The following is a 26,944-nucleotide window of genomic DNA, read 5'->3' on the forward strand; positions in this document are numbered from 1 at the left end:
TTTGGGAACACCAGATTTGAGGGAGACCCACGCTCTCGATGGCTAGATTCCGTTGGGATGCAGGTATTACTAAGTTATTTTGTAATAGATATGATTACATTTAATTTTATAGATTTATGTCAATACATACTAACCTATTGTATATAAAATAGATGGAATGTTTCCAGAGCATGACAAACCTCCCCAAAGGGCCAAGATAACTTCTACAGGAACGAGCTTGATCAAATGGAGGATGAATATGTATAAAATCATAATATCTAAATATATTTAATCAATACATCATTTGTTACTAATATGTAAATTTACTTAATCTTCTTTATAGGTCAAGTGGATGCCCTATGAACTGGCTTTGGAGTCACTACCAAATATTTATAAGGAAGGTGAATATATATGGCGTGCTCGAGTCCTTATTAATGTTTTGAGATTGTCGAAATGCACGTGCCTGACTGTGTGCTCCGACAATTTAGATTAAAGGAATATATTTCAAATCCTGTAGAAAGAATAGAGTGAAATTCCAGAAAAGGAGCACATCATGCAAATTGGGAGCTAATTCGACATGCTTTCATTTAGAATTGGGAGTTGAAGGAGGAGGTTGTAGTGATGGAGAGGGCTGACGCACCTAACCTAGGTGTGTACTTATGGTGGTATTGGGGGATTACTCGACGATTGGTATTTCGGGAGAACAAAGCACCCAATGAGTACATACCGAGAGGTCTAGTTGAGAGAGTTGATAAGTGTATAGGCAAAATATACAATTATTTTGTGATTATTATTTTATTATCATCCACTTGCTAATAACCCTCTTTCACTTTTATCTTATATGTACAAGAACTCGATAATGTTGCTTCTATTACACATGATGCATTGAGAACAACTACTGATCCAGGGGCGAGGAACACGTTCCTTCGCATCATCAAGAAGATTTAGTCCGCTCTTAGGAGGACGCGTAATGCGAATTGTGATGGACGTAAGGAACGTCTCATAGGGTACGTGCGTCGTCGGGTTCGAGGACACACAGGAGCAGGCTCAAGTAGTGCACATGATGAAGTTGAAGGCTCACAGCAAGTTCAAGGCGGATGTTCGCAACAGGTTCAAGTCGACAAGGATGTCATGCGCTCACAAGTTCACACACAACCGGACGTTGAGATCATTCAAGCTTATGTTGAAGGTGAACAGGGAAGGGGGAGAGGAAGAAGAGGGAGAGGGAGAGGGAGAAGAAAGGGAGTTGTAAATATTTGTTAAATTTTGATATACTTCATACGATGTTTACGTTTTAAATTGAATGTTCGTTTGAATGTTACGTATCTAATTGATTATGGATTTTTAGTAAGTGATTGAATGTTACGTTTGAAATTGATTATGGATTGGTATGTGTTTATTTGTGTTTGAAAAGATATGTGTTTATTTGTGTTTAAAATTGATTGTGGATTAATAAATGTGTACCAAGAGTTGGTGTTAAACTTGTGAATTGATATGTATTAGCAAGAGTGAGATTTTTCAGTTGAGTGTGGGCTACATGATCTCTGCCAAATGGTCGGGGTTAGGAACCCCGACTATTGTGTGCCTTAGTCAATTTCCCACTTTCCCACCTTGGACTTGGCCACTCTCTGCTAAATGGTTGGGGTTGGGAACCCTGATCATTTCAAATTAGACATTTCAAAATTGTCGGGGTTAGGAATCCCGACAAATTAAGTATATGCTAAATTATAGGCGAGGTCCAAAATAGTCAGGGTTGTCAACCCTAACTATTTAGAATCGCGATTAAAAAAAATCAACACACTTTCTGGTCACGATCCTGATGTGATGAGAAAGGGGATGTGATGAGAAAGTTGATTTTCGTAATAAAGTTTGAACTAGATGGACTTTTGGGAATAAAATTAGAAATAGGATTATTTTGAAAATTTTCCCCTCAAGTAACTGTGAGATCTCGAAGAAGAGAGCGGGCAAAAAAAGGAAAAAGGAAAAAGGAAAAAGAGAAAAAGCTAGCGAGAGAGGGAGATCTGAGCCCTAACTCTCGGATCTCCGATCCGATGTCATCGTCTTCTTCCCGCGTGTTCGAGTACTTCGTCGTATGCGGCCTCGGCCCCGAGATCAGATCCCTCGATGGAACCAAGGGCTACCAAGGATCCGGAGTCCTCTACATGCCCACTCTCCTCGTCACTTGTAAAATGCAGATAAAACCCTCTCATTTGTACCGTCTGTTACCCTAAATTGTTCTCTCTAGCTCTGTCACCGAGGGCTACCCAGTATCTCAATGACCCAAAAAGATCCAATCTTTTACACAAAATTCACTTCCTTTTCCATTTCAGTGCGTTCTTCCAGCAGGAGTGGAGCTCTATTCTTCGGGACTCGACCCTAATGATCCCTCCACCTACCCTCGCAGCTACCCTATTGTTCTAACGGGTAAAATCGCCATTCAGTGTAAAATTTGTATTTTTGGTGTGAATTTTGATTGTTTTTGTGTAAATGATTGCAGAGGGAGATGGGTCCAAGATTTATGTTAGCTGCATTGCATTTAGGGATCCGGTCTGTGTGGATATTGCGGAGGCGTATAGGATACCGCCGAATTCCTTCGCTGATAAGTGTATATGCCTTGTTTCGCGGTCGCCCAGCTTTAGGGTTTTGAGGGACGCGCTTGAGGAGCTATTCGTGCTTTGCTTTGCCCCTGCTGGCAGCAGGTAGCTTTCGTGTATTTATGGTTTTGGTTATCTGTGGTTATGAAATTGTGACATGGCTTGACGTTCGTTTAAGAAGCACTAGTTTCATTGGCTGTCATCTGCTAGTTAGTTTGTTGTTTTCGTTCACGACGATCTGGTGATTTAAAATCTACAGCACTAGTGGTAGCGCCTACTGCTAGTGTACTACGAATACAAGTATCATCATCTGATGAGCTTAATTAAATACAATCGAGAGTGTACATTGTGCTCTGACACAAGTACATCTGAGAGCTGAGAGAGGGGGGGGGGTTCAAAATGCAATAATGTTTTCGCCTCCTATATTCTGGAGAGTGAGTACATGTTTAGCTTTGCTAGGCCTATGCCAAACCCTGTAGGTTGATATACCCCAATACAGCTCAAGTTGTCGCTATTACCTAGGATGTTTCTTTGGAGAATTCATATGACCTATGATGATTTAGCTTTTTGGGTCTTTGAAAATTTAAGAAAATCCTTAACTGTTTTCTTAGCTGGATATATTGAAGTTGATATGGAATTGGAATGATGGATGAATGGATTGATTTTAATGTGCTTCATCTATTAAAATCTAGTCTCAAGGTGATTACGTTGTGGCCTTTTTCATGGTAAAGGTTCGAAAGTAGCTGCTTCAGCTTCAGCCACGCGAATTTTCGATATTCCTTTTTATTTCTCATCAAACGAATGACTAGTAAAATACGCATTAGAGAAAATAATTTGAAGCTACGAAAGCCTAGTGAATTTTTCACATGGCAGTCACAATGTTGATCCTTCTTGTTAGAGACTTGGAGCGAATGCCTTGTAGTTCTTGTCTTGTGGTGTAGAGGTCCTATGTATTTTTCCTTGCTTCAACCAAATATGGACCTAGTGCCTTAGGTAATTTAATCCATGTTAATGATTTTTGTGCAATGTTGTGGGAAGTGGAATGATGAGCAAAGCGGTGAGGCACTGCTCACGCTTTTTGGGGCTTTAGCGGCAATAAATGCCACGTAAAAATGCAAATTATGACTAGAGAAGTAGGTGGAGGAGATTTAACTGGAGATGGTGATAATAAACTTTGACTGAGGACGATGATTGTGAGCTCTGATGAGGAGCACAAGAGAAGGCGATGCTTTGATGGTGATGGTGAAGCCTTGAAGGTGGAGCTTGTTGGAGGAGGATTTAGAGGCGGATTTGGATGCGGATTTGATGGTGGGAGGCGGTGCAGTTGGTCGGGTGCGGTTTGGATGAGGCGGCTAGAGCAGGAGTTATGATCAGAGTTTCTTTTCGTCTCGAGTCGCATAAGAAAAGAGGAGGGATAGAGAAGCAAAGGGTTTTGCTTAAGAAAAGGGATAGTTACAATATAAAAACCGTATTTATTTTTTAAAGCGCTTTCAACACTTAAAAGCGCTTTTAAGCGCTTAGCAGTGCTTTTTACGAGCTTTTTGTTGCATTTTCGAGTAGAAAGCACCACACCCACTTTTGATGAAAGCGGAGCGGTGAGACACCACTTTTCGCTTTGAAAGTGGTCAAAAGCGAGGATTTTTTCAACACTGGCTTTGTGGTACATCAAATTGAAGATTTGGATATCTAATGGGTATGTCGATACCTCTATAACATGTTGAGTTGGGCTAGTGGTACTCAACTGTAACCATCCACCAATTTTATGGATAGACCTTAGAAGACGGTGTACTTTATGTTGTCAACAAGAGATCTATCTGTCTGCATGTTGAGGAAAATTCTTTAAACTAGATTGCTGAAGATTTAGAGAAGCTGAAGAGATTAAAGTGATGAAAAAGATAAAGAGGAACTTTGTGATTATTGAAGAGGAGTCATGACATGTCCTATAATTGCTTCTAGGTTTCAAGAAACCTTCTGCAAAATTCATAACAGAAAGTCCTAAAGTGGAGGGCTTCAAAGGTAGTCAAACTAGAGAAGAAGTTCAAGAATCAGTAGAAGCATGTCGTGTAGATGAGAAGCTTAACAAAGGATAGTTACCTTTCGTAGTTAGCTACTATTGATATTGTTTCCAAAAATTTTATGCATCCATTCTTAAAAATTACGTGGTTAGGGGGTTCAGGATGCATGTATGTATTTAATTTATCTTCCCCTTTCATTAGTAATATAATTTATTTAAAGCTCATGTTCACATGCGCACACAGTCTCACACACAAGCACATAACTAAACTAAGGTATTTTTAGATGTGACTCCCTAATTGCAATATTTACCTTCAAAATATAAATTTCACATTATTAGAAGAGATCTAGTACTCATAAAGTACCCAACATCAAATCAAAGTGTGCTTTACCCATGCATCAATTCGGTAAAAATTAACCAATTGCATGAAGAAATTAAAATGCTAATCCGTAACCAATTGATACTGAGAAACAACCCCAAATAATATTTGATCTCTCTTTTTATGTAGTTTATGTCAAGTATCTCACCTCCAAGGTCTTTGATATTCTATTTAAAAAATCAATCACGCAATATGATAAGCCGATGTTCACATTGTAAGTATATCCACCACCTAAACTACACACAAAGACCACTATAGGTGGGTAAGGTAGACATAGACGGTAGATGAATGGACATGCACATACAAGCATATATACATGTCTATATTTCAAGGTTTTAAATATCGGATATCGGGGAAATATCGGATGACCAAAATTCATATCGGACTACAGATATCGGTGATATATCGGAGATATGTGGTAATATCGGAATGCTATAACAGATGTTTTCATATATAGTATAATGTACTAAAATGTTATCTCTACATACTTACGGAAATCTAAGCATACAAAATGTAAATAATATATGTTTAGAATCACTAATCAGCATTGTAAAACAAATAAAAGCACAAATCAGTGCTGCAACATTTGGATTGATTTTTTAAGGTCAAAATGGCATTTGATATAATAGGAAAATTATAATATGTCGCTCAAAAATTGCCAAATGCGGTATATTGTTTTGCGACAAGCCATATAAAAGCATATATCGGCCAACATATTGGCTGATATATCGGTCATATCAGGGATATATCGCCCAAACTACTCAAAAAGCGGTAAAGGATATTTGAAGACTATATCGGTTGCGGCAAGCCCTATAAAAGGATATATCGGGTCATGTCGGGGATATTTAAAACAATGCTATATTTATATTTGTTTATCTATAGAGATACATATTCACCTATATGTATAAGTATTTATGCTTGTATCTCTATGAAACTGAGACATGGCTAAAGAGAAATGACGAAAGGATTAATGTTTAGTCTTCAAACAAGAGATGCCTTTCTATCATGTCTGCATTACATAAGGAAAAGTCATTGGATATCTCATCCTTCTCATAATCAAATGAGCATCCAATACTATATTTTTATAAGGGAGGCTTACAACCTTTTGTAGTACAACTAAAAATAAAATACTCATTATTATTAGCACTCTTCTAACTGATTCATGCCTCATCATCAGCAAAAAAAGAAACTTCAAAACAAAGAGCTCTAGTCAATCTTGGAGTAAAGGGGAAAAAAGGTGGGGGGGGGGGGGCAAAAGAAAAAAAATTTTTGATCTTAATTCTTCTAGATATTTTTTATTATGATTTGCAATTACAGAAAACCCACTGACTTTAAAACCCACTCATTTTTGGTTTAAATTTAGAAATTCTGGAAGTATTTTGAAATCATAAGAAGTCTAATTTCTATGGTTCTTGATCTTATTGGACTTGGTTTTTGATTTTGGCTGAATCTTCTCTAGCTGTCCTATGGACTTGAGAATAGAACTATACAGTGAGTTTTTTTGGGCCATAAAGATAGGGATATGATCAATTTAATCTAGTTGGAAAGTAATCTAGTTCCGATTGCATGCAAACAAACCCTTGTCATTGGCGTGTTTTCAAGGATATGAATGTGTGTAAACTAGTGAAACATTAGATATACTCCCACCAGATTCAAGAATAAAAAAAGGGGGGGGGGGGGGGGACAAATGCAACAAATTTTTTGATCTTAATTCTTCTAGATATTTTTTATTATGATTTGCAATTACAGAAAACCCACTGACTTTAAAACCCACTCATTTTTGGTTTAAATTTAGAAATTCTGGAAGTATTTTGAAATCATAAGAAGTCTAATTTCTATGGTTCTTGATCTTATTGGACTTGGTTTTTGATTTTGGCTGAATCTTCTCTAGCTGTCCTATGGACTTGAGAATAGAACTATACAGTGAGTTTTTTTGGGCCATAAAGATAGGGATATGATCAATTTAATCTAGTTGGAAAGTAATCTAGTTCCGATTGCATGCAAACAAACCCTTGTCATTGGCGTGTTTTCAAGGATATGAATGTGTGTAAACTAGTGAAACATTAGATATACTCCCACCAGATTCAAGAATATTGTATGCGAATGTCTTTGTTAGCATTGAAGTAGCTATATTGAGGAGTGTCCTACTTTTATATATCTATAGTTTCGACCATTTAAACGCATAGGAGTTTGTTGCTCAAGCAATAAGAATACATATATGTATTTACATAACCAGGACTTTTTACATTCTCTGTTACACACATTCATACACATTCACACATATGGATGCATTCATACACATTCACACATATGCACACACATGAACACATGCGTGCGCACACACATGTTCTTTGATGATTCCAAATTTTAAGTTAAGAATGTATTCTATATGATGGACTTAAATGTATGAGAATAATATTTTGAAAAATATATGAAAATTTTATTCAATTTAGTTTGTTTAAAAATTGTGTGCATAATTTCATTATTAAATCTCCTACCACTACACCAAAATTCATAGTTGTGATGGGGGTTTAGGGTTATAGTTTTATAGCCTGATATGTCCCTATTGGTTAGGGATTGTTTTATGGGGCTCATGCAGCGATATTAATTTTTTTTAAAAATCCTCTAATAAATTATTGGAAAGCAAGATTTGAACCTGGATTGCTTTGCTATATTAAAGTCTCTACCAATACACAAACTTTAAAGTTATGATGAGGATTAAGGGTTATAATTTTATATTCTAAATGTCTTTGCAGGTTGAGGGCCCTTTTATGGGCCGAAACCAGGACTCACGCTGTGGTATTATTATTTTTAAATACACTTTTACGTTCATGGCATATTTTCATACAAAGGCAAGATTGCACATGGCCTTCGCCTATACATAATGCTCACACATATATGTTTCTTGAAAGAGAAGGATGAGGAATGTAGGAATCATATATATCACTTAGTGGGTCTCTATGAGGCAAGACCTTGCAAGTAATGACTAGATGAAGGCTTTCAAAAAATTTAGATCTGTTGATGGGTTCTTTGATTGTACATTTTCTGTTCACATCTTTTATACATCTTTATCATTTACTATTTTACGTCAGACTTTGAAATTTATGGGAAACTTGCATTATCACAGTAGCTTTTAGAATAAATATCTCAGCATGTTGTTAACTATGGCTTTGATTTTCAGCAAGCCGTTATGGGAAGTGATTGCCTATATGGTTTCCAATGTTCCTTTGCCTACGCCTGGAAAAGATCGAGTCTTATTTGCTATCGAGAACTATCTTCTTACTGTAGAGGCCCCACCAAAAGAAGGACTTCCTCATGCAGATGTAGCATTTTGTTCATTGCAAATGTGGTTTTCTATTATATTTATGAAATTGCTTTTTCTTCATTTAATTAATATAATCATTTTTAATTTCATCATTTGCAGATTTGTTTTCAGCCACTAGTGCAGTGCCTAGATGTGGATAACCTGATTAGGCTTTTCACTGCTGTCTTGCTGGAAAGGAGGATTTTACTGCGATCCAATAAGTTATTTTCAAACTCAATTTGATGGTTATGCTTGTTTTAGTTTCTACTCGTAATAGCTCAATAATCATTTGAAAGAAATTTTGCTTGAAAGATCCTTTCTTTTTAATAGCCTCAACGGAATTATTACGATGATTCTAATATACATTCCTTATCTTTGGAAACATTTCTTGCACTTTATTTTCCTAAATATGTCATTGAGTAGTGTTGTAGCATAGGGCATATGCCTTGATTGGAAAGATTCGGGTTGCGGATCTGCTCGTATTGAGAAGAATGGAAGAAATTTATGTTATGATGCTGGGGTGTGTTAAAGTTTGTTAGTCATTCTTGAAAGGGAAAAATTAGTTTCAAGGAGATTATTAGTCTTGGAAACTCATACTTTGTCCTCTTAGACTTTTGGAAAATGTATTAGCACTCAAAGTAGATAGTTGTTTTAACACATTAGAAGGGTGAGGAAGCTTTATAATAACAAAGTATTGGAGCTTGGGATGACGATTAAAGAGAGCATGACAAAGAAAAAAGAAAAGCGCCATGAATATAATGGTTCTCAGTTCTCTAGTGAGTTTCTCCTCTTGTTCACCGTTTTATCTAACTTTATAACCTTTAATTCATTTTATATCTTATCTCGCATTAGTTGTATCCAATCTATTTGGGCCTTGTTTGAATCTTTAGTTGACAAGGGACATTGATTTGCTCACAAACTTACTTAGGGTTCAAAGAAGTCCTATCCCAAACTACGAAAAAAATATTTTTCATCCAGTTTCAGTTCAGATCTGTTCATTTGGGCTAATTCTGGTCAGATATTTTCATTTCACATAAAACACAAGTTGTGTTCAAATATATTTTATTAAATAAAAAAACGTAGATGCTAAAGAGTGTAGAATTATATGAAACAAGAAAATAAGTGGAAAAGGAGAAAAAAGAAAGAAGAAACTTGCGAGGATGTTACCTTTGTTTCTCTTCTTCAGGGCTGATCTTTTTTCTTCTCCAGTCCATGCTGTTGCAGGCATTCCAGAAAAACTAAGCACACTAGTCACACGAGTTTTCCTTAGTGGCTTGATATGGTAAATCGTATAATAACATTTTGGATCAATAATCAAACCCAATTAATGTTTAACTAGTTTGTCTGGGTAAATAAGTGGAATCTGAATCTTTCAATGTTGTAAAAACCAATCCAGGCTGGTGCCTAAACAACTTTTAAGTGCTTGGAACTTCAGTTAGCTGTCGCAGGTGCCAGCTTTTAGGCTGTTTTGTACACTAGGCAACCCCGTCGTGTAAATCTATCTTGCTTTTAGAAATACCACAGATCCAAGTGGCTTATTACTAGTTAAGGGTCTTGCACTTAAGTCCTAAGTACCTAAGCTTATTACTGAACGGATCTAATGAAATATACCCACTCATATCTCAATGTTTTCAATATTTCATAAAACATCATAACCTCTTATAAAATCCTGGGGTGAATATCTGTTAACTTTGAACATGTACGTGTGCTAATAATTGGATACCATAATCATTAGATAAATACGCACACGCACAAAGGGAGGGAGGGAGATAACACTTGAATCCTAAGAAACTACCTGAAAATCTACTGTAACAGTGTAACCACACGCTCATATACAGAGAGAGGGGAATATGGGTATGCTTGGTTCTAAGCACCAAGTTTGGTGCTTAGTAGTGAGGTGGAGGGATCTCAACCATAGATGTGGTTGAGATTAGGTGGATAGAAAGTGTACTCCATGTGACATCTTTTCTCTTTGTACTTTACAACATTAGATGTGAGGTTGAGATTCCTCCTCCTTGATACCAAGCACCAACTTTGTGCTTAGTACGAAGCATGCCTTATATATATGAGAGAGAAAAATGAGCATCCTTGGTACCAAGCATCAATTTGGTGATTAGTAGTGACGTGGATGCTGCTTATCCACTCATTTAAAGGTGTCCATTTAAAAACGGTCTCTCCTTGATTACCTATCCATTAAATGAGTGGAGGGCACTACTAGGCACCAAATTTGGTGCTTGGTAGCAAGCACACCCATTATTCTCACACATGCATACATATAAAATTTGAAATGTCCAAAACTATAGCTGAATTTTCAGACCTTGCTAGAAACTGTTAAAAAAAATTCTCTTCATGGTATCCTTGTATCTGGATGAAAGTGCCTAGAACAAAGACCTGCTTTTTGTAAGCCAATTTGCGGACTTATTTTACTAGAGAGACATAAACTTTGGACGTTGAAGGTTTTTATCTACTTTTAGTATTGTGTTGTGAGTAAATCTTTGAAAGCAAGCTTTGTGTTGGCTTCTGTTTCATGATTTGAACAAGTGGAAGACCTATTGAATCTTTCAAGCATGATGCCTGTATGTAACATAGATTCCTGTTTATATACATATCACCTGATGGCAATATTTAACATAAGTTTGATTTATATACATTATACACAGTATCAGTCGCTCCATCCTTGGAACTCTGTTAGGACCATTGTTTTCAGCTCCAGTGTGCTATCTGTTCTGAGTTGTCCTTTCTAAATAAAAATGCAAGTAATTTGCTCTTAAGATTTCAACCATTAGCTTTATGTAACAGTGACTTTCCCCATCTCTTGCAGGTATACATTATTAACTCTTGTCTTTGAGGCTATCTGCCATTTGATATATCCTTTCAGGTGGCAAGTAAGCTCTCCATTTTCTTAGTCTAGAAATTTTAGATATTTTTATTTTTATGCACTTCAACTTTAGATGGGTTTGCTGCAAGGAGAAAATTTTAGGTTATGTTTATGCTTATAAGCAGTTACTTTTTTTAGAACTAGCTGAAATCTCAGATTCATGAGATAATAGATTGTTTAGGACTATATATACTTGTTTCCTCTGGAAGCAATTGTGAAAAAAAAGATTCAGTTGTAAGCGCATACACTATGAAATGAAATATCCTCAAGGATGAAGTGGAAAAAACATCAAACTTATGTATTTCATTGTACTTGCTAAGCTAGTTCTTACTGCTAGGTGTCCTCCCTGAACTATAATTTTTTCCCTCATGCAGCATGTCTACATTCCTCTTCTATTTTTTAGTGGCGTTGACTATATTGATGCCCCTACACCATACATGATGGGGCTTCATTCAGGTGTTGATACGTATGGTCTGTCAATGGATGGGGTAAGTCAACCAGCAAATTTCTTACAGTATTTGTTTGAAAATATTAAAATATAAGTAATATTTGTAATTTACTTGAGCAGAGATCCATAACAAAGGTAGCTGGAGAAACAGATTTATATTCGTTTTTTCAGTGGCTTGTGTTGAAGGCTAAGTTGATGTTGTTATTGTAGGATACATTTTTTCCTTAGCATATATTACTTCCTGTCAATCCATATTGAAGATAATTACATCGTTATTTTTGAACTCAAATATTTATAGGTTTTTTCTTGCCTCCACACTCCAGTATTGCATTGTGGAAGTAACCTGTTGATCTTTGGACCTTTCTCTCCACAATCCACATGCCTCAAAACACTCATACGGTTAGTTGAGAAAGAAACAGACTATTCTCGACCCTTTTTTAAGAGTCTATAATAACTGAAAGAGCTAGGATACTTGTCAAAAGTAGGGCCTAGAGGCTGCAGGCCCCTATAGACTGACTGTCCAATAGTATCTCCCTATTCGATGCAGTTATTCTCAACTCAGTGACACCAGAGTAGAAATATATGCAAGAGCTTATCATCAAGAAGCAGTTAAGATTTCTCTCCAACCCTAAGAAGCAGTTAAAAGTTTTCTTCAACTGTAAAAGGAAGAGGAAAAGACGAAGAAGATGTATTGACACTGCTTCTACTACTGTAATTTGACCATCAGATGCAAGCCTAAGACCAACCAAACTCAGTTCTTTGACATTGAAAAATAGCAGTTTCACCTTCTTTTTCCTTATTCTAGGACCTCAGTGAGTTTGTTCAGCAAGGGAGAGGGCCGTGTTGGCCAGGGTGTTGCTGGGACTCCTTGTCTTCTTGATTCCCGAGGAAGTGTCAGGGAAGTGGTAGAGATCGAGCGAGTGAGAAGTGATGATTGATGAGGGAATAAAAGCTGGTGGGAGATGAAGGTGAGGGGGAAGAGAGGCATTGATTGAGAGGGTTGAAGAGAAAGAGAAGGTAAAAAGTTTGTGACGTATGTGGTTCTTTTCTAGTTTTTTTGTATTTGGTTCTAGACTAAAATGTGAGATAGGTTGACTAGAACCGACTTTCACTTATATAGTGAGGATAAGAGTGGGACAACTTTTACAGTCATCCTCGTTCTAGCATTTATTTACATTTTAGATTCACAAGTATATTGGAAAGCTTGTGCAAGAATATCTATAACTTTGAATTGAAAGCATGTGGAAAAATATCTGCAACTCCAAAATAAAAATCATCACCTTTTAAATTATGGCAGGTTGTTTTCTTTGCTCGACAATAATTTGTTTTGCAAATATTACTTGAGCAGACAGCGATGTTTATTTATATTCAATATATGTTCTGCTTTAAAATTCTGCATGTAAACGTTGAAGGTGTTAAATTTCTGGTGACCTGCTTAAAAATAAAATTTCTGGAGACCTGCCTAAAAATACTATCCTGTAGACATGGTCATTTCACAGTGTAGAAAGCATGCATATGAATTGATTCAGATGCCGGTTATGCTGACCAATTATAGTATGGTACTGCAGAGTGGAAACTGATCTGCCTGTGGTGGTTGTTTAGCATGAACACCCTGGAGGAACTGTAGGTTCCATGTACTTCTTGCTTCTTGTTTTCGTACTTCAACATGGTGTTTACTCGACGATTTTCTTTATTCTTTGCTTTCTAGTTACTGCATAATTTGAAAATATATATCATTCATGCATATCCTATGTTTGTTTTATGTCTTTGCTGTTCTTATAATTTTTATATTGTAGTCTGAGGAGTATTGGTTTGCTTGTTAGCACTTACTCTTTATGATATATTTCTTTCATATGTTAAACATCTATTATTTTCTGATGTCATGATTTGAATTAAAAATTTAAAATTTGGAAGTCATAGAAACTTAAAAGGCCTCCACTGACCTCATCTTAAAGCTTGTAGGTTGTTGTTGTGGATCTTGAGAACAATTCCATCACAACGTCAGAAGATATACCTCCAATACCTGACCCTGAACTAAGTTTCCTGAGAAGTGAGATATTAAAGTTGCTGTACCCAAATGTTGTTGGAATTGATTACATGAAGATTAATGTTGGCTGTATGTCTGAACAATATGCTAAAGGTGGTTCCAGACCATGGGGAGAGGATCACGACTTTCAACTGAGGTGATGCTCACTTAATTATTGAAAGCATGATTTGTAGATTTTTTTTGTATTACTGAGGCTAACAACTTTAGGTTAAACTGGAATAACCTATATTTTTCTCTTTTATGCATATATCTTTTCAAGGGATGTTCAGAAAGTTGATGTCTTAGAATGAAGTGCAAGAAGGGCATGATTTTTCTTATTTTTTGAATGAAAAGATCATAGTCCAGTCTTGAACCTCACATCTTCCATGGCCTAACCCGCCCTTCAACACTGAGCCAGGCGGCCAGGCCTTAGTGGCAATTGACTAGTTTCTAGAGAATACAAATCATATTATTACACTTCTCCCATGAGAAATATGCTCAACATCCTTCAATTTTGAGGGTTTATACCCCAATTGCCCACCAATTTTTCTCCCTTGCGGTTGTGATACTTAGACCTCCAAACTGGAGGGTATTACATCAGTTCCTGTGTGGGAAGGATTCTTATCTATTTCTTGTACGTTCTTGATATCTCGTGTAATACCTTGATGGGCATATTTAGTTGCATGGTTGTATATTTAGATTGTTTAGGTGGATTATTTGCAAAGATACAATCATAGTGGGGTGGGTTCACAGAAAGGGGAAATGGGTCAAGCCTTTCTAGCTGATACGGGTGTATCTTCTCTTCGGAACTTAGTGATCCTCATGGGAGTTTGAGGATAGCTGATTCTCATGGTAGCTTGAGAATAGAGGTGTAAAACAGCACAGTGGAACGCAGGTTGAAGCGTGGAACGAGACGGCGAATCGAAGAATTGAAGCATCCAGTTTTTAGCCAGTGAGTCGACTCATAATAGTCATGAGTCGACTCATCAGGTTGAGTCGACTCATGCCTGTCATGAGTCGACTCACGAAACCCAGCCGTTTGTCACCAGTTTCTGACGAGTCGACTCATCTCAGTCATGAGTCGACTCATTGCTGATTTTGTGTTTTGTCCAGTTTCGGACGAGTCGTCTCATCTCAGTCGTGAGTCGACTCATCGAAGGTTTCCTGGTTCGTTTAGGTTTCTGTTTGCACGAATTCCTGTTGGGTTTGGGCTTGGTAATTTACCATTTTGCCATCCACGTTGTTACACCTATATAAGGGATTGTTTAGGGTTTCTAATGAAGGAGAGGTAATCAAAGTGAGATTCTAATCAAGAGAGATTAGGGTTTAGAGAGAATTGAGAGCTTGTTCTCGATTCGTTCTCGATTCTAGTGAGATTGTGAGAGAGGGATTGCAATCTTTTCATACTCATAATCTAGAGGGTATTTTCCTTCGTCACATACTGAATTGTTCTTGTGTTTCTGTCATCCTCTTCTCAACCCACCTTTGATAATTCCGCGATCAAAGGTGCTCGCACGACGACTCGTATCACTAGCTTAAGGCGATTAAGTAAGAATGTGCTCAAGTGTCAAGTATATGGCCATTAGGAATTTCTAATGCATTGAAGTACGTAGCTGATAGGAAGTCCTCTTTTTTGGGGGCATAATTCATAATACTCTGTTTACCAAGTGCAATGTAACCTGCGTACTTCTATCTGAAGCTGTATCCATACCTGATACATACTCGTACCCGCACGGGCTGCACCTGCAACAACACTTCCTTGGACGCTCTTGCATACATTTATTCAGACACTCTTATATATACTGCACGATTTCATTTAAAACACTCGTCATACCTTCTTTAGCATAAATCTCACACTTCACATTCACTTCCTGAAACTCATTTGATATGGGTCGGGTTCGTTTCAGCATATAGCCAGTTCAGATTTCTGATTATAGGTCGTCTGGGTATTGAGTTAAAAAATGAGCGATTTTCCAACTAATAATCTAGAAAATAAAGAAACAAAAAAATGTTGTAGGGAATTTAATTATCATAACATGTGATCTAGTGTAAACTATTAATTTCAATATTCATTTATATATAACCATCACGCTGTACCCTACCTTTTACAAATTTCTTGTGTCCCTTACCCATATCAGTGCCGTACCTGTTCCATTCAACAGGCAGAGTGGTTACTTGGTCTTGATCTTGTATTTCCAAGCATGTACCTTCTTTCAGGGTTAGGATTTTGTGCATGTTTGCGCGTGTGCATGTACATTTACTGGTTATTGGTTTGTTTACAACTTTATTAGTGATCCAAGCATCCATCTGGACATGGTTTTCTTTCTTTTTGTGGTAGGTTGCTGGATTGGACCTACAATTAGCCTAATTACTACGGAGGTTGCTTCCACCAATTATTAGGATATACTCCTTGATCTTAATATGTTAGCTGAATCCAATCCCATGAGTAAAATGGTGTTTGATTTAGATGGTTATTAGACATAATTTGTTAGTTCCCAAAGCTATTCGATTGCTTCATTCCGCTTTTGAGTTGCTCAGACTGTAAGTAGCTTCATGCTCAGAAGCCAAAATGCGCTTTGGCACCTTTTCTAATTAGCATACCTCTTTGTCAATCCAAGCATGCTCAAATTTCGAACCTAGTTGCTTGATAACACTATTCAGTTATTTTCTATGGAGATAACATTTAACACAGAGGGTGACGCACTTTGCATGCTTAATAAAAATTTGTCTTTCTTCCAATGTCCTTGATGTTTTCTATATTTGTTTTTCGGGACAAGCAACGTATGACAGCTTTGACCTTAAAATTTATGAACTGCTCTTGTTACTTGTCAAAAAAATTTCTCACATTTTATGTGATAGTACCACCTTCTCAACATCAACAGAATGTATAAAGTAATAATTACAGCTAAACTAATGTCAATCACTCTAGAAGCAAAATCTTCCAAGTAAACCCCACCCTCTAATTAGTTGTGAAGTCTTTTCATTAGCTCCAGAGCTACATGTCAAAAAGCTCCAAGTTCTTCGCTTTGAATGTCTCTCCTTCCTCAGCAGTACAGTCCATCACTGTGGTAGTGCTGGAGTTTATCATCTAGTTTCCTGTTTATTGTGAGTAATAAGAGAGTCTGCATTAGTCGTATAAGATAAATACCTCCTAACACTATTCTCTCCAAAATGAACACCTGGGAGGTGCAACTTTGAGTTGCTGGTAGATGCACTAATAGGAAATACTCTTAATGTTGTTATTTCTTTATTAACGAAATAACTACTGAAAGGTAGGCCTTCAGTCTGCCACATGAATTCCTTCCCCATGCAATAGATAAGGAATATTATTAGTAGCTCTGATACCATTTTGGGTTGAAGTGTTTTACAACAAAGATGGTGAAGTTCCTATATTGAAAGAGGTAAGGTCTGGGTAATAGATTGTAAACACAGTATCTCCATAATGCCTTATTGGAAGGAGAAATCATAACCTCGTGACTCGAGAATCCATTCAGAAAGTGGACAAAATTACTTTATTTCCCATCTGAAAGAGGAAGTTTAATATATTTCTTCCAAAATAGTTACAGCTTAAATAAACTAATCAGTTCTATTATTTGTCCACAGCTGACCATGTAGTCCTCTGGATCATGTGGCCATTAAGTGGAAAGCAATCAAATACTGAATAACTTCTTGTTTATAACTTTCATTTGATATCTGCACAACTAAAATGTCTTACTTCTGGTTGGTACTTGCTATCATAGGAGTGTACTCATGGTTGGTCCTCACTTCACATGAATGCATTCCCTTCTATTTTGTTACCCCCTTTTCTGTAGACAATCTTCCTAATTATATATTTTTTATGGTTACCCTTGAGGTTTTGAAACTTAAATGCATGACAAATAAGATTGATTTTTCTGAACTACCATTGGCTGGGAAGGCCAGTTTAGCTCCATCTTGCTGTCAACAGCTCATAAAATCTAACCAATCCTTTCAACCTGTCGTCTCAATTCTGAAGTATGTGTCATTGCTGACCCATTTCAATTGAAATCTTCTTGATTTGTTATAATGACGATATGACTATGATGATGATGCATTATGAATATTGAATTATGGATTCCCAGTTTTCGGTTGCAAACCCTTATCTTTCTCCTAGTCCTTTCTGTTATATTGCTTTAAAAATCTATATTCTGATAAATTTGCAGGTTGACATTTTTGAGATTTTTTGCATTATTTCTCAGTGGCTACCGTAATTTCATTGTAAGTTACATAGACACTGTTTCCTGCATTTTGTTTGTATACTTTCTTGAACTTTTTAAGTTTTTTCCCAGGAAAATTCTGCAACTAACATCTTCAATACTCAAGCATTTTTAAAAAGACGGTCTCGTGCAACTGGTCAACCAATTGAGTCTATGGTTATGGTACGATTCATGTTAGCTCAACTTAAGATTTGTCTTGAAACTTCTTTATCTCATCTGAAGTACCTCTCTTGTTTACTTCTGACATGAAGATTTAATTTGTATAAGTGGCATCAATGGAAACTAAAATTGACTATTGAAGCCCTTGTCCTTTCTAGATATATAGATATTTACAATTTTGACACAGTAGCTAAACCTTCTTTCCCCCTCTCACACTCTTTGCCTTTCGTAGTGCATACGGGAACTGTAAAAGCAGGCTATTGTGTGCCTCCTGCTACAGTCATGGCTTTAAACACTGGGCACTAAATCTTGCAATTAGCTGGAAGCATAATATTTCATTTTAATGTCATTAGCTGATTGTATTTTTGGGCATGTTGGCAATATGCATATTTGTGCATTAAAAAGTTTTTCTTCAGTAATATTTCTCGAAACAGCTTTGCTAAGCCATCTAATGATGAGAATTTCGCTCATAATTGAGGCGTATCTTTCCATCCATCCAACAACTAGAACAAAACTTTATCCCAAAATTTTGGGGTTGACTACACAAAACCTATTATTCCATTTAGTTGTGTTTTTGGTCATCTCTTTCATTAATTGTTATCATTTTTGGTTGCTTCCAACCAAGTTCTTTTGGGTCTACCTCCATATCTCTTTGCCTCATTAACTGTAATGTTATCATTTTTTCTAACCGGTGCACTAAGAGGCCTCTATTGTAAGTGATACTATCTCGGCTTATTCTCTCTCATTTTATCCTCAATAGGAGCAACCTCTAATTTCTTACATTCACACTCATCTTTTATGCGACCTCTTAGTGTATACCACAAGACTATGTCAACATTCTCATTTCTGCTACACTTAGTCTTATGCACATGTTTTTTCTTTATTGCCCAACATTTTGATCCATAAAGCATTGTTCGTCTTATAATTGTCCTGAAAATTTTTCTCTTCAATCTCATAGGTATTCTATGATCATGTAAGACTCTAGAAGAATTTATCCATTTTAACCATCCCGATTTGACTCGATGGTCAATGTCATCCTCAATTTACCATCATGATGAAAGATACATTCTAAAACGGAAGTGATAAATTTTGGATATTTATTGACCATTAGTACATATCTTTCCATTCAAAGCATCTAAAAATTTTGTTACCATTTAGGTGATCTGGGATGTGTGAGTTCTCGCTATTAGCTTCTCAAGAAGTTAAACTTTTTATGTCAAACAAAGACACACCTCATTAGTCGAGAACAAAATTCTCCTTTTCAGGGATTCAAAATTTCCTTGTCGTGCTTAATGGGTCCTGATGCTTATTGATTGTAGTTTTAGACTATAGCTCTTTTGGCAAATAGTAGAATGAAGAGAGGAAATGGGAAACATGCTAAGTAGAGAAAGGAGGGTATTTGATGGATTTTCTGCAAACTATTATTTCGAGGCGAAAGTCAACTCATTCATCTTTAAAAGTATATATCGTCTCAATCCCTTTTATGCACTGGTGATTTAAAGGATGATACACCAGTTTAAAGTCACATCTCCATTTCAACCTTTTTTTTGTTGGACAGCCCGTGAGCTTTTATAATGAGGGAAGGAAGACTACAAAGGAAGAAAAGAAACTCCATTAAGGGAGAAAAGAAGACCCTTTCATGAGTAAAGAAGCTACCATGAAGGAAAGAAGAAAGAATTCCCTGAACGGGAAAAAATATTTTTAATTGGTGATGTTGTGAGCATGAATCAAAACGAGCCTCCATGAGCTGCCATTAAGCTTCATGAACCATGAAGTTGGGTTGTTACTATAATAAGTGTGCAATAGTGCATCACTACATTTTAATCTGAAAACCCCCTCGTCCTCCATGGAAGGGTAGATTTGAAGCTACAACTTGCTGCAGAGGAAAAAGTGTGATACCGCATGAGCTTAACTTACTTCTTGTTCTTTGTTGCAATCCTGCAGATATGTCCCTGTCATCAACTTGTTCTAATTTCAAAAATGTGACTATACCATTCCTTATCCTAGTGAATCTCAGTGTTTCTTTTTCCTTAAGAGGCTCTCTTGTCTCTTGATCCTTCAGTGGCTCATGAGTTTCTCCAACATCAAGAATTTGTCAAGCTGAATTCCTGATCTTTGAGTTTTTTTAATGCAGAGTAAGGACAAAGTGTGTGATTTTGCATGATGATGCAAGGCAAAGATATTTGAGGCTTTGAGCTTGAAGGAGAATTTAGATTAGAAGCTTCTTTGTTCTCTCTGTCTTGATCTTTTGATGCAAAATTATAGAATTCTAGTAGTAGCAACTGTAAATGATTTTTAACTTGCTTCAACTACTCATATTAAGGATGTAGAGTCCTTTGGAATTGAGGAGTAGGAAAATTTGTTGGAATGCTATGAAAGAGTCCCGGGACTTGGGCGCAGCTAATGTCTTATGACCTTGTGGCTGGTCTAAGGGGTCTCAATGTCACCCTTATAAATTCTAGTTACAAATGCTTAAGATTGGGTCTCATAGAAACTTTCAAATTTCGGCTTCTTCTGGAGTGTCACAGAACTTCAGTGTTTGCATGATTCATAACATGCTGAAACTCTTTTAGGTTGTCATGAATTTAACATGACTCAGGGAACATCTGTGCAAAAATGCAAATTTTAAAAGTCAAGGCATGTAAATGAGTATTTCATTCTCAGCTCTTTCGATGTTCTTACTAGATCCAGTCGAAGGACTTTGAGTTTAAGATAAGGATCTTACGAAATCTGTAAATTAAAGATTCTACAGGACTATTGATAAAATTCTAAACAATACCTATTATGACACATTTCTTCTTCCTCTTCTGTTGGCTTCTTTATCTAACATCCTTATTTCTCTCTCTCTCTCTCTCTCTCTCTCTCTCTCTCATGATGTAGACCTTTTATTATGTGAAGGTCATGTTCTTCATTTTTTTATTTTTTTATTTTAATTGAAATTTGAAGGTCATGTTCTTCATTTTTTTATGTCATTTCTCATCAGATGACACAATTTTTAGAATCTCAAGGTTTCTTGGATTATGTGGAGAGATGTCTCAATTCAGAAGAAGACAGCCATAATCTCCTTGATAAATTACAAGATGCAACTGGAAGGGGTCAAAACCCGTCTACTATTTTTCCTCCTCATTTGGAGGAGCCTGAGATTATCACTATAGCACAACCTGATGCTGGAGCTGGAGGTTTAATATTTCCCTTTAGCATTCCTTTTTTCTGCTTAAATTTACATGATTTGCTTTGTTCTTTGCTAGCATATATGGAATTTCACTTGTTAATTTGATATGTTTTTCTCTGTTACTAATGCCTCAGTGTTCACTTTCACCATTGTAATCAGGTGCCCAATATAGGTTCAAACAATTTCCTTCAAATATTAGGACAGAAGAGCAGGAAGAAAAGCGGAGATCAATCCTGGCGTCAGCAAGTGGAAGCCTTTCTGGAAAATTTACTCCTAGGTAGAAGGCAAAAGCCCTATCCCCTCTCCCAACTCCAACCCCACCCACTCACCTACACACATACAAACATCCCCCTTCTCTGCAGTCACAGCTTGACTTCTTTTAGAAAATTGAGTTTTGCAATACCTGGTTACCCTTCTTTGAGTAATGTCCTTCATTTGCTCTGTTTACAGCTCGCCTTCAGTTAGGCTGGACACGAATGAAGAAAGTCTGAGTCCTAGAGAGAGGGCTGTAAGTTTCTCAGCTTGCTCTGTCTTGCATTGTTAATTTGTTAGAACCTCGACAGAAGGTTTTAGTTCCTTTATATGTATGGTTTCAGGCGGAGAGGGAACGAATGGTCTTGGATATTAAAGTGAAACTGCAGGTAAATTATTAAATTGCGATATTTTAATATTGTAGGTGATAAAGCAAATTCCTATCATAATTTTGGATTTGTATAGGTCCAGGATACTCTTAACACCTGGTCGCTTCTATTTCCTTCATTCATAATATAGATATTTCTGATGAATAAATATAAAAGTTATGCGATATGTTAAGCTTAGATTTTGCTAGGTATAGCAAGTCTTCGTACTACCCTTCAATCAACAAAAACTCAATGAAATTGTATAAATTAATAAAGTTAAGTGGCCAAAGCATATGCTTTACTTAATTTTTGCAGAAAATAAAATAATGTTAACTAAAACTACCCTCATTTTTTTGTTTTGATCATTTTGTGGTGGTTGATTAACTTTAATGTGAATATGGATAACCTAATGGTTTCTTGCTTAAATAGCATTAAAATAGACAAAATTGACCCTAGTTTCTCTAGTTGTAAATCATAATAAAACCATAGTTTCATTTTATATTAAGCATTGATTGACAAAAGTGTAAACATGCTAATAGCTCCAAGGTACAAGGTTATGTCTTAAAAATACGTAAAGCACAAGTGTGTCTGGTAATATGTAAAAGACAAGGTACTCAAGTATACAAGTAGTGTATACCACTATGTTTCTTACATCTAAGTGCCCATGCAGCTAGTTGGTAGTCTTCTAATAAATTGAGATTAACAAGCAAATATGCATCGGATGCTTAAGTATCTAAGTATTGGATACATTTCGCCTATTGTTATCTCGCTTACATCGAAGTATCTATAGAAATGTAGTCTCTTCATATCTTGAATCCAACACTAGATGGATATCATATAATCCATTAAGTAATGGATACATTTTGCCTACTGTTACCTCGCTTACATCGAAGTATCTATAGAATTGTAGTCTTTTCATTTCTTGAACACAACACTAGACGGATAGCATATAATCTATTTTTTTTGTTCTTATTTTTCCTTTGTCTGGTAAAGGCCTAGGCACCAATGGACATTACATGTTTAACAAACATATGAAAGTATTGTGTTTTAGTAATTCTATTTCTAGAATGACAATTCAGGAGCATGTCTATTTTTGCTGTTCAGGCCTTGTATCTTCTTTCCCTTATTAGAGATTGTTTTTTAGTTCAGGAGAAATTCTATGGGTTGCTTCTTTCATTCTTTGCTTTTAAGCATAGTTTTTGAGAGCAGAAAGCTTCTTTCATTCTTTGGTTTTAAGCATAGTTTTTAGAGCAGAAAACTATCTACTTTTTGTATACATATAAACAGCTAATCCATGCTTTCATCCTTACATTGGAGGTGCTTTGCTTCTAATATATTTTCCACAGTCTATTCTATAACATTATATATTTCATTGTATATTTTTTAGTTGATGTGGATATTTATTGATGCCAGGGATTATGGTTGCGACTTCTTAGGCTTGGGGCCACAGAGGATCCACTTTCATCATTTGAATATGGAACTATTCTTGGTATTGAAGAAAATGATGTCCTACTCTAATTTTGAATTTTTTGGGCCATATTTTCAAAAATTTAGTGTAATTCTGTTCTTGGTTCCTGTACAACCTTTTGAGCTTATTGGTTTCTCTTAACCTCCAGCTCTAATTGAGTCTGATGCAGAAGGGATTGGTGGCAGTGGATTTGTTGAGTGTATTGGGGAACACATCAACTCGGTACTTTGTTAGAGAACTTCTCTTCTTTTATCAGTTACTTTATGGCTCTAAGGTGATAAGTAGCTCTTCTTCTAATTGATATTGTTTCTTAGGGATGGCAATGCCGTTTGACTGACGAGCAGTTTATTGCGGTAAAAGAACTGGTGAGTCAGTCCCGTGGAACTGTTGAAATAAATGCTTTTGCTAAGTTTGGCATATGCCTGTCACTGTTTCACAAGATATATTTTAGTGGATACTGTATTTTTTTTGGAATCTGCAATGTGGATGAATAATCTGTTGTTGACTGCCATGATGTGTGGACGTTTTCTCAGATTTGAAAGTTTAAAATTGAAAATTGATTCTTGAAATTTCTTTTCACTTTCAAGGATGAGAAGTACTAGGTGTTTGGAGTATGGATAGTCTCCATATACAATAGTAGATCTCTTATTTAAATGAGTAGTTTCAAGTAGAGACCATTTAGATGAGCGGATGAGAATGAGCCATCTCACTACCAAGGACCAAGTTTGTCCTTGGTACCATGGATCACATTTTTGTCATACACACATGCACACCATTTTTCAAGTGGGAACCATTTGGATGAGTAGATAAGAATGAACCACCTCAATACTGAGGATCAAATTTGTCCTTGGTACCACATAAATGATTCTCTGACATGTAATAACCGTTATGTGCACATGTTCTGTTTTGTTCCCAGTGCCTTGTCCCTCTGGGATCATTATTTTGTTGTACACATCTGTTATCCATCGATCTATGATCTCGCGCACTAAACCACATCAACAATCATTTTTTATCTTCAAACATTGTCCTACGGCTAAGTAAAATCACATCATTTCGTAGCCTTAAGTCTGTTTTATTGCAGCATGATATCGACCAGAGGTACACTTTGTTTAAAACAATGACAGATTCTTAATGAAGGATGATGCATACCTCATAAATAGTTATTAATTTTAATATGCATCCAAATGAAAGAAAGACTCCTTTTAAACAATTTTCCAATTATGTCTGGGATAAATTGCAAAATCACTAGCAATTACATGTCCATCACATTATGAAATATCACCAATGTACCGACAAGATAGCACAATGTTGAAATTGAAAAGATGGAAACTTTTATGAAAACCTAAGTATTCTAATACAACTACGTAGAACTGCTGAGTTAAAGTATGTTTGTAGTATAGATCCTTACTCTACCAAATACATGAGAAGCTACTCAAGAAGATACGAAGAGAGTGAAAAAGAATACACCAAAACTTAGTAAAACAAATAGTTAGAAATTGAATATTCCCTATATGTGTATTTTATGATAAAGTGATGCCTTCAGGAAGCACCAAGATCCATCCTTCTAACCTATAACAGAAGCTGCTACACCACATTTTCCAACAAATAAGGTCATTTAATGGAATATCTAGCACCCCTCACCTCCCTATCAACCAATGAAAAAAAAAATCTATCTGTTTGATCCCATTTTGAGTCTTCTAGACACTGAAATTTCTTTCTGGTTGGAAAGTGTTTTTGTGTATTTGTGAGGTAGGCTTCTAGACTATCTGTCAGTCATCCCTTTTCTCTTTCTCTACCAGGAGTTTTGAACTACTTTCATATGCCCTCATCATATTTTATTACCTTGATTTGATGTTATATAGTATTACAACGTATAGATAAGAAAATAAAACTTCATCCATCAAAGTATCATGCCATCTTTTTTATATGTTATTACAAATAAATAAGGACTTTAACTTATCTTACTCCATCAAGCTTATATTTTCTTATATTTCTGGAATGGTCTTGGAAATGAACAAAATTTTCACGATTACTTGACTGAAGGTTTGAGAGAAGAATTGCATGCAATCATAGTGGGGTCCTTGGTTAAATGTTTTTGAGTTGCATTCACAACCGAAAGCTTTTCATGTAATGATGTAAGGGGGTGTTTGGTTACATTTCTATAAATTATAGGAAATGTTTTCCATCCAAAACATGATTTCCTTGTATTTCTTAAAAAAATTATAGGAAAAGTTTAAGAAGTTAAAAAGTACAAATTTTATTATTTTTTGTATTTTGCTTGTTTGGTTAAAAATAAGAAAATGACTCATAACTTTATAGAAAATATCAACATTTCCTATAATTTGTAGAAGTTGAACCAAACACCCCCAACTTTATAGAAAAATGAGAACTTTATAGAAAAGTGTCAATGATTTTATTATTTAAATAACGAATGCGTCAGATTTCCAACTGATTTCCGCCCATTTTAGAAGGAAATTGATTTCTATAAAATATGGTACTTTTCTGTACTTTACAGAAAATATTTCTGTAAATTTTTTTTGAACCAAACACAGTTTACGGAAATCTATAGAAAGTATTTAATTACAGAAATGCCATGCGTCAGTACTTTTGAGAAAACATTTCTCAAAAAACATGCAACCAAACACCCCCTAAGACAAGAATACATATTAGAAATGGTTACAGCTCAGAAATATTTTCTCCCACGCATTCATATCAAGATGCTACAATGTCTTTTTAAGGTCAAAACAAAAGGGAAAAAATATGTTAGAAAATTAGAAGGCATTTAGCTTGTAAGAGATGCATCGCAAATGTGAGAGCCTTACAGGAATATCTAAACCTTAATTATTTAGGGACCGTCCATCCAATTAAATATCATTTAGCAATTAGCATTAACCATGGAAAGTATGGATGTGGCCATGTGGGGAAATGTATTTTGCAACATGAATAAGTCCATTATCTGACAATCATGCTACCTCTTTGGTATAAAGCATAAACACACACTAGCATCTTTGTAGTTATTTTTTGATATATTAGACACTATGGACTTTTTACTAGCTTTGTTTCTGATTTCTTAGGTTCTGTGGGTGAATTTTCAGTGTCTTTACTTTTTCTAATTTTCAAAAGAAATAATTTTTTGGATAATTGTTTTGCAATAATTATATGTCCAGCTTAAAACAGCAATTAATCGTGCCACCTCTCGCAATGACATGTCAACCGTCAGAGATGCACTTGAAGTATCTGCTGAGATGTATCGTAAAGACTCCAATAATGTTCCAGATTATGTTCAACGCCATCTACTTCCACTTTCTATATGGGATGAATTACGGTATGAGATTTTGTTTGGTACTATTTGATTAGTGCTTTGTTGTGGTAATGATATTGTAACCAATATGTCTTTCGTATTATGTTTGCAAATTACTTGTTTTTATGATATCTTCGTGTGACAAAATTCCTTGAATACAAGCAAATGCCGTAGAAATGGGAACCTTAAGTGAATTATAGTAATTATGTCTTCCATCTAATCTTTTTCCATTGTTTTAAATATCCCCGATGTAACCAATGTAGCCGGTTAATATATCGTTTTATAAGGCTTGTTGCAAAACAGTATGGTCTCAATATCCTTTATCGTTTTTTGACAATTTTTGGACGATATATTCCTGGCATGGCTA

At 35.9% G+C, this 26,944-nt stretch overlaps 1 protein-coding gene across 1 annotated transcript in view; it reads left to right on the plus strand.

Annotated features, from left to right (window-relative positions):
• The window catches only part of LOC109842042 (DENN domain and WD repeat-containing protein SCD1), a 46,547-nt gene that overhangs the window by 407 nt on the left and 19,196 nt on the right, over window positions 1-26,944 (plus strand). Inside the window, exons 2-19 of the mRNA XM_020410960.1 lie at window positions 323-380; window positions 2,257-2,403; window positions 2,477-2,678; window positions 8,148-8,289; window positions 8,391-8,491; window positions 11,092-11,155; window positions 11,523-11,636; window positions 13,559-13,779; window positions 17,804-17,858; window positions 17,930-18,019; window positions 21,000-21,195; window positions 21,348-21,465; window positions 21,639-21,696; window positions 21,785-21,829; window positions 23,222-23,297; window positions 23,425-23,498; window positions 23,591-23,641; window positions 26,444-26,601. Of these exons, the coding sequence (XP_020266549.1) occupies window positions 323-380; window positions 2,257-2,403; window positions 2,477-2,678; window positions 8,148-8,289; window positions 8,391-8,491; window positions 11,092-11,155; window positions 11,523-11,636; window positions 13,559-13,779; window positions 17,804-17,858; window positions 17,930-18,019; window positions 21,000-21,195; window positions 21,348-21,465; window positions 21,639-21,696; window positions 21,785-21,829; window positions 23,222-23,297; window positions 23,425-23,498; window positions 23,591-23,641; window positions 26,444-26,601 (1,970 nt within the window). The remainder of the gene's footprint in view (window positions 1-322; window positions 381-2,256; window positions 2,404-2,476; window positions 2,679-8,147; window positions 8,290-8,390; window positions 8,492-11,091; window positions 11,156-11,522; window positions 11,637-13,558; window positions 13,780-17,803; window positions 17,859-17,929; window positions 18,020-20,999; window positions 21,196-21,347; window positions 21,466-21,638; window positions 21,697-21,784; window positions 21,830-23,221; window positions 23,298-23,424; window positions 23,499-23,590; window positions 23,642-26,443; window positions 26,602-26,944) is intronic.

The sequence above is a fragment of the Asparagus officinalis genome, chromosome 5 (genome assembly GCF_001876935.1).
Source record: "Asparagus officinalis chromosome 5, Aspof.V1, whole genome shotgun sequence".
Classification (NCBI taxonomy): Eukaryota; Viridiplantae; Streptophyta; class Magnoliopsida; order Asparagales; family Asparagaceae; genus Asparagus; species Asparagus officinalis.